Raw genomic sequence first — 10,894 nt, 5'->3', positions numbered from 1 at the left:
CCCCAAAGTTAGGGAGCCTTAGGAGCCAAGGTTTTGGTTTAGACCCACTCTGAACTCAAGGTTTTTTGTATTAATAGCCATACCTCTTGCTTGGTATAGTCTGTGATCAAAATGCCTGACAATTATGGAGCAAAACCTGAAATGTGTTTCATTAACATAAAATAAATAACAAAAATAACCGCATCTCTTCAACGGAACACACATATGGCAAAAGCCTGACAGTTCTGTGTTTTAATGGAAAAGCTGATACCATAACTGCAAAATATAATAAATTCCATAAATAAGTTACAGTAAGAAAAATAACTATTCCAGGACTATACAAGTGTCTTGAGTGACTTACATAAATACCACATCTGCACTTTAAAACTTTGAGCCTTTCTTCATAGATTTTCCTATCCTTTAGCCTCCAAAGTAGCATATCCCAACTGATGGCTTACTTTAAAAAACAGCAAACTATCTTTCCATTTGCTTCATTCTATGGTGGAGCTGCAGGCTGATTTAACTGCTTCTCAGTATTGGTCCCTTATACATTGCTACACATCAAGTTCCCTACCTTTGTCTCCCAGTGGCTTACTTGGGGAACAGTCGGAAAGAAAATACTACAGGACATCTGCTCCTATGACATCTGTTCATTTGTCTAAGATCACCTGTTGTAAGGAAGTATCATCTCCATGCAGTCGCTATTCCCCTTTTACGAGGATGCAGTCCCCACTCGCATTATCCTGAAGAGCATATTTAGGTTGTTGTTTCTAATGGCATCCCGGCACGCAGTGATCACCTGTGTCTTGGGTTTCCCAACTGGAAAGAAACAAAAACACAGAATCAGCACTAGTATGTATTTAAGTAACCGAATGAAACATTAAATAGATATTTACAGGTCAGAGCTGGTCTCTCAGAATTTAGATTTTGTAAAAAAAATTAATTGTTGTTTGGGGTTTTTTTAAATAAAACCAAACAGTAGGACTATTTTCCCTTTTTCTTAATTCCCTGTCAAAAGGGGGGCTATTATTTGTATTACAAAAGTGCCTAGGGTCCCCACCATGGCAGGCACCATACAAATATGCAGTAAAATAGTCCCTTCCCCAAATAGCTTAAATAAGTATCTCCCTATTTGCAAAGCAAGAACTGGAACACTGTGCTTGGGCACGTGCAAAGAGAAAAGCATAAAGAAACCATCCAACAGCAAAAGCTAAAATATATTTAAAGGTCAGTTTTAATAATCTACGGTGTTGCTAGTAACGCAGGTAAACTTTACAATAGTCTGATTTAACCTGATAGTGTCCTCCTTTAACCTTCTGGGCCAGAAGTGAAGAATTCAAATGTAACTTTTAATGTTACACTGTAAAAATTGTTTTAATAAAAGCAGTAAGTCTTACACTATTCAAAATGCTGATAACTGCTTTGAATTGTTGCCCCAAAGTCACGCTGAGCACCCATAACTCCCTGACTTTCCTAAGAATCTAGGGTGCCCAGCAACTCTCAATCAATTCATTAGCAAGTAATTAGTGTAATGGAAATACCAAGGGACTGTACTTGGTGCTTCTTCCAGCCAAGTAACTAGAAAAAAACAAATTACGTTTGACATTGAATTTCTGTCCTCAGCCCAGCAATTTCCCACCTACCTCCGTGTTTTCAGAACCTTTCCTATCGAATTTGAGTTCATGCATGTCAGTAGTGATAGGGCTGATGACTTACCAAGTGGGACAAAACTTAAAAAAAACTTACGGTAGGGTTTAGAAAGAGAATTTGGACTGACTTTCAGACTGTATTTATGCTTTAGCTCCCATAAGTTTCCTGTACGTAGCCATACTTTGAAGTTTCAAGTTTCATACATTGAAATGTTCATGGGCAACAGAAAGAGAGGTCCTAATTTGCAAGCTGCTCCTCACAGGCTAACCCCAATGCCACACAGTGCTCTGCCCATGCAGTGGAACTAGCAGGATCTGGGCCAAAGTCTACCTACATTTGAACAGGTTTCAGAGTAACAGCCGTGTTAGTCTGTATTCGCAAAAAGAAAAGGAGTACTTGTGGCACCTTAGAGACTAACCAATTTATTTGAGCATAAGCTTTCGTGAGCTACAGCTCACTTCATCGGATGCATACTGTGGAAAGTGTAGAAGATCTTTTTATACAAACAAAGCATGAAGAAATACCTCCCCCCACCCCACTCTCCTGCTGGTAATAGCTTATCTAAAGTGACCACTCTCCTTACAATGTGTATGATAATCAAGGTGGGCCATTTCCAGCACAAATCCAGGGTTTAACAAGAATGTCTGGGGGGGGGGAGGAAAAAACAAGGGGAAATAGGTTACCTTGCATAATGACCCAGCCACTCCCAGTCTCTATTCAAGTCTAAGTTAATTGTATCCAATTTGCAAATGAATTCCAATTCAACAGTTTCTCGCTGGAGTCTGCATTTGAAGTTTTTTTGTTGTAATATCGCAACTTTCATGTCTGTAATCGCGTGACCAGAGAGATTGAAGTGTTCTCTGACTGGTTTATGAATAATTCTTGACATCTGATTTGTGTCCATTTAATCTTTTACGTAGAGACTGTCCAGTTTGACCAATGTACATGGCAGAGGGGCATTGCTGGCACATGATGGCATATATCACATTGGTAGATGTGCAGGTGAACGAGCCTCTGATAGTGTGGCTGATGTTATTAGGCCTGTGATGGTGTCCCCTGAATAGATATGTGGGCACAGTTGGCAACGGGCTTTGTTGCAAGGATAAGTTCCTGGGTTAGTGGTTCTGTTGTGTGGTAAGTGGTTGCTGGTGAGTATTTGCTTCAGGTTGGGGGGCTGTCTGTAGGCAAGGACTGGCCTGTCTCCCAAGATTTGTGAGAGCGTTGGGTCATCTTTCAGGATAGGTTGTAGGTCCTTAATAATGCGTTGGAGGGGTTTTAGTTGGGGGCTGAAGGTGACGGCTAGTGGCGTTCTGTTATTTTCTTTGTTAGGCCTGTCCTGTAGTAGGTGACTTCTGGGAACTCTTCTGGCTCTATCAATCTGTTTCTTCACTTCCGCAAGTGGGTATTGTAGTTGTAAGAACGCTTGATAGAGATCTTGTAGGTGTTTGTCTCTGTCTGAGGGGTTGGAGCAAATGCGGTTGTATCGCAGAGCTTGGCTATAGACGATGGATCGTGTGGTGTGGTCAGGGTGAAAGCTGGAGGCATGTAGGTAGGAATAGCGGACAGTAGGTTTCCGGTATAGGGTGGTGTTTATGTGACCATAGTTTATTAGCACTGTAGTGTCCAAGAGAAAACCTGGATTTGTGCTGGAAATGGCCCAACTTGATTATCATACACATTGTAAGGAGAGTGATCACTTTAGATAAGCTATTACCAGCAGGAGAGTGGGGTGGGGGGAGGTATTTTTTCATGCTTTGTGTGTATAAAAAGATCTTCTACACTTTCCACAGTATGCATCCAATGAAGTGAGCTGTAGCTCACGAAAACTTATGCTCAAATAAATTGGTTAGTCTCTAAGGTGCCACAAGTACTCCTTTTCTTTTTACATTTGAACAGCATTTCCTGGGACCCTTGAGATTAGGGTATGTATCTTATACCTTGTAGAGATGATTTGTATTTGTCTTTTAAAAGTGAGAGTAACACTACAGTTTAAACAAATACGGAGAGATTTCATATTCCTCTGTAGCTGAAAATTGAAGCAAGATTCCCACTACTAAGTCCTGGACCGTACAGCAAAATTTATCTGGCCTTCAAGACAAGCTCTAACAATCCTGCATTTGCTCTTTGATGTGCCATTCTCTTCCCTGGCTTGGTGAGCCAAAAATGGAATCCCCAAAGTAGAACCCTGCCCTGGACTTACCACGCAACTGCCCCGCTCTCTGGATAGCTTGATTTACAGATTTGAGATTGTTTAACAGCTCGGTGTGGTTGGTGCAGCGAATTTTATACTCATTAAGTAAATCTCTGTTAAGATCATAGAGTTCCATGTACCGTTTCTTCATATTTCTCCTGTGAAAATGAACAATAGAGACAAGGGAGATCAAGGGATGAGGAAACCAGGCGACAATTCATGTTTTGTTAATGTAAAAAAGCAACAATGTTTCATTACTATGGTTACTGTCACTACCTGCTGTTCTCAAGTTGTCTGAAGCTAGAAGGCTGAACGCATAAGAGATAGATGGGTATCCAATATAACTACACAGCTAGTCATATGTGTTATTCCTCATTACTTACACCAGAAAAACAAAGTAACAATATATTTACTCCATTCTCTCACTCTTTTTTACATGCCTCCCCCAGTAGCATTTTGCTCCTCGATACTGGATATACTGGACTTGGAAAAGGTTCAGAAAAGGGCAACAAAAATGATTAGGGGTATGGAATGGCTGCTGTGTGAGGAGAGATTAATAAAACTGGGACTTTTCAGCTTGGAAAAGAGACGACAAAGGGGGGATATGATAGAGGTCTATAAAATCATGACTGGTGCGGAGGAAGTAAATAAGGAAGTGTTATTTACTCCTCATAACACAAGAACTATGGGCCACCAAATGAAATTAAGAGGCAGCAGATTTAAAACAAACAAAAGGAAGTATTTTTTCACACAACGCACAGTCAACTTGTGGAACTCCTTGCCAGAGGATGTTGTGAAGGCCAAGACTATAACAGGGTTCAAAAAAGAACTAGATAAATTCATGGAGGATAGGTCCATCAATGGCTATTAGCCAGGATGGGCAGGGACGGTGTCCCTAGCCTCTGGTTTGCCAGAAGCTGGGAATGAGCGACAGGGCATGGACCACTTGATGATGACCTGTTCTGTTCATTCCCTCTGGGGCACCTAGCACTGGCCACTGTTGGAAGACAGGATACTGGGCTAGATGGGACCTTTGGTCTGACCCAGTATGGCCATTCACATCTATGTTCTTAGTGATTGGAAGCTCTGGGAAAAGGAGTTAGTTTCCCCAGAAGAATTAGTCTTGCTGATCATTAGTTGCATTAGATCCCTCGACTTCTTGCAATGGACAGCTGTGATATGGACATTAGCCCTTAGCTTCAGGAGGACAGAGCTGTTCAGAGCAAAAGATTAATGCCCTGAAAACACAGGAAACAAACTCTTCCTCAGCCTCCTGCTCAGAGTCCTTCCCCACCCCAGCCCAAAGAGGATGAGTCCTGCCCTGCCCAGCTATTGCTCCCTTCCTCTTCACACAAGGAACTCCCTCTGGCCTAGCTGAGAGCTTGACAACACTACCTCACAGCTGATTCACATTGCCCGCTCCGCGCTGAGTCTGCCTGAGTCATCGGCCTGCTAGTTCTCAGCCTAAAGAACAGATCAGGAACACAATGATCATGTGTAAATAATGCGCACCTAGATTTAATGCAGCTTAGATCCATGCAGCTGTTTCTATCTAAAGGTGTTCTCTACCAAAAAGCTATGACTGGCCACGAAAGCCAGAGAATTATACAGAATTGTAGAATATCAGGGTTGAAAGGGACCTCAGGAGATCATCTAGTCCAACCCCCTGCTCAAAGCAGGACCAATTCCCAATTTTTGCCCCAGATTTCTAAATGGCCCCCTCAAAGATTGAACTCATAACCCTGGGTTTAGCAGGCCAATGCTCAAACCACTGAGCTATCCCTCCCCATCCTGAAATGCATTGGCGGCTCACATGTCTCCCATGAGGCGTGAATCTTCTGCTCGAACCAACATACTACGGATAAGGTTGGAGTGGTCCGCCATGTCAGCAGTGAGTTTCTGATGGACTGTATGATATTCATCCACCTATCAAGAGTAAAGACACCCAAGCACTTTGTGAAGTCCAAGCAAATCTGAGAGTCTAGCTTTGAAAGGTAGAGACTGCACCAATTTAATAGGGAACAGCTTCCTATCCCCCCACCTGGATCCTTGCCCAGGAAGAGGAAGGCTAGATGAGACTTTCAGGGCCTATTGACCTCCCTGATTCACTCAGGGCCTGATCCAAACCATCAGCTTCAATGGACTTTGAATCTCCTGACCAGAGTTTACAGAATGAGGGAATTGTCTTACTCATCAACAGCCAGGAGGGGACCTGACCCTGTTTTGGATAACAAGAAATTTTGGAAGAGAGGGGCTGTCACCCTCTCCTTAATTCAGAGCACAGTAAGCCATGGTTGCAGGTTTAAATGGCAGAAAGCCACAGAAAGTTTAGACATAGAAAGAGAGAAAAAGTCATCAAATCCTGAAGCCACCATCCATCACCAAATCAACCACCATTTAGACACGCTTGGTGCCTACTCACCTTAACTAGCACTTTCAGCAACTCCTCAAAGTACACAGGGAAATCTGCTTCCACCTGCAAGTCTTCAATTGCCAAGAAGGAGGCCATTGACTGGATAATGTCACCGGCTAGATCTATATCGTCCGTGCTGATAGAAATCTAACAGGTATGAAAACCATAAGTTTCAGATTTCCCCTCGCTTCAAAATTCTCCCTCCACAGCCATTAAATAGGACCCCTTTTGCAGCATATTCAACGTAATGCTCAAAACAGTTAATACTGCAAGATTTCCATTGGAAAGCCTATTAATCGGATACTACATTTTGCTAGAATTAAGCACTGTGGGCTAGATCTGAAGTATATGGGAATCTTTCCACTGGCTTCAGGGGACTCTGAATCAGGACCTAAGGGAGAAATGCATCACTATGCAGAGGGCCAGCACAAGGATCATGCACTAGTTACATCCCATCTAAGCCCTCAAAATAGGGCTTAAGTGGTGGAGAGGCTCTGTGCTGCCTCTCTGCACCGGCTTGAATTTCACCATATAAGAATATGTTGCTTCAAAAAATTGAAAGACCGCCATGCTGTATTGTCCATATCACTGGCTGAGCTTGAAATTTTACTCCCAGATAGGAAAGTGGGCACAAACTACCATTGAAGGAGAATTAAATATGCCATTGTGGACAATATCCTGCTTAAAACACTAGCATTTCATCTGCCTCTGCAGTCACATAAAACCATGAGACACTTTGATGCTATGATAATCAGAGGATCAGAGAATCACAGGACTGGAAGGGACCTCAAGAGGTCATCTAGTCCGGTCTCCTGCACTCCTGGACTAAATATAAAAACTCTTAACTGGACAGAAATAGCGAAAAGCGAGTGACCAGGAAATATTAATGGCTTGGTCCCTCCTCCGCTTTGTACCTTGGCTCCCTGTTCACTTTCCCATGTGGGCATTTCCTCTCAGTTCCACTGCTCTTTAATAAGATTAGACCTAAATATAGTGGGGTAAGAGTAAAAATTACCTCCCCACTGGGTTGAATTTTTATGCACAGCTGTCCTGCATCACGCAGGCAAGTGAAACAGACTTGAAAAGGTGCGCTTTGGAACTCTGCATCCTCTGGTAACAGAAAGCTCTGGTTCAACCACATGACAACCTAGAAAAATAAATTCATAACATTACCCTTCCCACGGAGAAACTGTCTGGAATATATTTGCTCTAGTGGACATTATGGGATACACTAGACAAGAGCTGCAAAGCACCCAGCTCAGTGCCTCTTGTGATCATATGCACAGTCCTACTCTGGGTCGTGAAATAAAGTGTCTCTATTAGAAAACGGAACTCAAATGGAAGTTTATTAGGATCACAGCACCCCCACTGGACAGATCAGGATGACTCATGATTAATTTTGCTCTCTCCCACCTAGTGGAATGGGGACAATTTTCTATGTTATAAGTGGGCTGTTCAAAGCATGATTTTGTATAATATTATGAATAAGAGAATCAAGTAAGTAAGAAAGTCACGTAAGCCCTTCGGGGCAGGGACCATCTTTTTGTTCTGTGTCTGCACAGCACCCAGCACATTGGGTCCATGACCAGGTTCCTAGGCGCTACACTAATACAAATAATACATAAGAAGAAATTGACAGAGGAAGGATTGTTCAGTGGCTAAGACAGTAGCTAAGACTTGGAAGGCCAGGGTTCAAATCCCTGCTCTGTCACATACTCCCTGTGTGACCTTAGGCAAGCCACTTGGCCTCTCTGTGTTTCAGGTCCCCATCTGTACAATGGGGATAAAAGCACTGCCCTGCTTCACAAGAGTGATGTGAGAATAAGTACATTACAGATCGTGAGACACTCACATAACGGAACCCATACACGTACCTAAGATAGATGGAGCTCAGAGGGGCAAGGCCAAAAAGTTTTCCTTAGAGAAGAGTATTACATCTGATCAATCTGCCATCAACCACCCAAGTTAGAAGTATTTTTATCCCAGGAATTTCTATGCAATGAAAGTTATGTATGCACCAGAGAGCCTCACTAAGCCACTCCCAAGAACTGGCCAATTCTCAGCTCAGGCTATAGCGAGTTGCCATCCCACCATATTTCCAAGATACGCTACAGAACATTTACTGATCCATTATGAATTTGAGCTGAATTAAACTCATGAAGCTGAATTACCTAGATACTTAATTGCACTTTTCCCCGTTTGCTAATTTACAAAATTCAGTCATTCACGCCGGGGCCCTTCCATGAGTATAAGCTGGGCAAGTTCTACTAGATAAAGTACAATGAAGGGATGAGTAACTACTAGAACTTCTGGTCTTAAGCAGCTATTTCCTGCAGATGCGTAGAAACTCTAGGAATGTTTCTGCTATCCCAGCATTTTTAAAAAAAGAAGCATGAACTCAAGCGGTAAGCTGTTAAACACAGACTCTTATTGACAGTAGTGGAGTAGATTACAGTATTTCCCTTTGCTCTAGGGATTCCCAAGTTAATTGCAAACTCTCCACCTGATACAAAAGCAGCAACAGTGTTCAGAACCAGAAAATAAGATGCAGAGCATAAACTCACCCTTTGCACCCTCTCACTGATTGTAAAGTTAACAAAGCTTAGAGGTTCAGGGGCCGAGTCAGGGCTGCTCAAAGCATACATTGAAAATCGGGGTAGCTGTCTTGTCAGTTCAAAGACATGGAACTGTGTGCTGAAAGGAATCCAAAGGAAAAAGAGAGAGAAATTTACCAACAGACCAGTGATTTGTCTATTGCACCCTTCCATTAACAAATTCAGGATGATTCACTTTTACATCACAGACTGTCACCACAATCCCAGCAATGAATAGAACACATTAGGACTATACACAGAAGATATAAAACTGGAGATGTTTTATTAACAACTACAATTAAGACTTATTAAAAGTAACATTAAAAATGAATGGAACCCCTTCATTCAGTTCTCTGCATTGCTCCTGCAGTGGACTGATGGCCCCTGAAACAGTAAAGGAAGCTCTGGTCCAGCCATGCCTTACACTTTTGGTAGAGATACCACTAGCTGGAGCAGGGGAAACAGAACCCTGAACCATGGTCTAGGCAGGCAAATGAAAAGAGAAAATGATTCTCAAATGTTACTTCAGATGCATTTTATTTATATGGTGATTTGTACAAATTCTGCCCTCAAACATGGATCGAAGACTTATGCTGAAGTCAAAGGGAGTTGAGGACAGTCAGCATCTGACAGAGTACAGCCCATATGCAATCACAGAAGTTAGGGGAGGAAGGGACCTTGATAGGTCAAGTCCAGCCCCCTCCGCTGAGGCAGGACCAAGTAAAACTAGACCATCCCTGACAGGTGTTTGTCCAACCTGCTCTTAAAAACCTCCAATGACGAGGATTCCACAACCTCCCTTGGAAGCCTATCCCAGCATTTAACTACCCTTAGAATTAGATGGTTTTTCCTAATATCTAACCTTTGATGCAAATTAAGCCCACTGCTTCTTCTCCTAACTTCACCATCCTAGATCACCATCCTCTTTATAACATCCCTTAACATTATCCCCCGATGCTGTTATCAGATCCCTCTTTAGTCTTCTTTTCTCAGGTCTAAACATGCCCCGGGTTTTTTTTTAACTTTTCCTCATAGGTCAGGTTCTCTAAACCTTTGATCATTTTCATTGCTCTCCTCTGGACTCTTGCCAATTTATCCACATCTTTCCTAAAGTGTGGGCACCCAGAATTGAACACAGTAACCAGCGCCAAGTAAAGTGGGACAGTTACATCCTGTGCCTTACATATGACACTCCTGTTAACACAACCCAGAATGATATTAACATTTTTCGCAACTGCATCACATTGACTCATATTCATTTTGTGATCCACTGTAGTCCCCAGATCCTTTTCAGCAGTTCTACCACCCAGCCAGTTACTCCTAATTCTGTAGATGTGCATTTGATTTTTCCTTCCTAAGTGAAGCAGTTTGCACTTGTCTTTATTATTGAATTTCATCTTGTTGATTTAAAACAATTCTCCAATTCGTCAAGGTTGTTTTGAATTCTAAGCCTGTCCTCCAAAAGTACTTGCAATCCCTCCCAGCCTGGTGTCATCAGCAAATTTTATAAGCATACTCTGCCATTATCCAGGTCATTCATAAAAATATTGAATAGTATCAGAGCTAAGACTTACCCCTGCGGGGCCCCACTAGATACGCCCTCCAAGTTTCACAGTGAACCATTGATAATTACGCTGGAGAACGGTCTTTGAAACAGTTGTGCATCCACTTTATAATAATTTCATCTAGACCACATTTCCCTAATTTGCTAATATTTCCCATATTCCACCCAAGCCTGGTCCCACAGCTGTCAATGGCAAACCTCCCATTGACTCTCAAGGAAACAAGATCAGGCCCTGAATGATTTCAGCATGTAGGGCCTTCGTTTTCAAACCTGCTGAGCAATCGCAGCTCCAAGCCAATGGGAGCTGCAGGTGTTTCGCATCTCTGGAAATCGAGCATCTCAAAGCATGTCAATGTTCTTTTAAATAGGAGTCAGGATGCACAGGAACTAGGTCTGAAGAAATTCCCGACTCTACTTGTCACAGACCTTCTACAACACAAGGGCACAGAAAGCTACATCACTGCTACGTTTCACATCAAACGCTGCTCTCGTCAGAAATGGGG

At 42.5% G+C, this 10,894-nt stretch overlaps 1 protein-coding gene across 1 annotated transcript in view; it reads right to left on the bottom strand.

Annotated features, from left to right (window-relative positions):
• Nucleotides 1–216: 216 nt before the first annotated feature.
• BBS2 (Bardet-Biedl syndrome 2) overlaps nucleotides 217–10,894 on the bottom strand; it is a 31,285-nt gene continuing 20,607 nt past the window's right edge. The window contains exons 12-17 of the mRNA XM_077831498.1: nucleotides 8,798–8,927; nucleotides 7,249–7,380; nucleotides 6,243–6,380; nucleotides 5,634–5,746; nucleotides 3,830–3,978; nucleotides 217–798 (exon numbers count right to left, since the gene is read on the bottom strand). Coding sequence (XP_077687624.1) covers nucleotides 692–798; nucleotides 3,830–3,978; nucleotides 5,634–5,746; nucleotides 6,243–6,380; nucleotides 7,249–7,380; nucleotides 8,798–8,927 — 769 coding nt within the window. The 3' untranslated portion in view covers nucleotides 217–691. The remainder of the gene's footprint in view (nucleotides 799–3,829; nucleotides 3,979–5,633; nucleotides 5,747–6,242; nucleotides 6,381–7,248; nucleotides 7,381–8,797; nucleotides 8,928–10,894) is intronic.

Source organism: Eretmochelys imbricata, chromosome 12 (genome assembly GCF_965152235.1).
Source record: "Eretmochelys imbricata isolate rEreImb1 chromosome 12, rEreImb1.hap1, whole genome shotgun sequence".
NCBI classification, from domain to species: Eukaryota; Metazoa; Chordata; order Testudines; family Cheloniidae; genus Eretmochelys; species Eretmochelys imbricata.
This window is presented reverse-complemented; position numbering and strand designations above follow the sequence as displayed.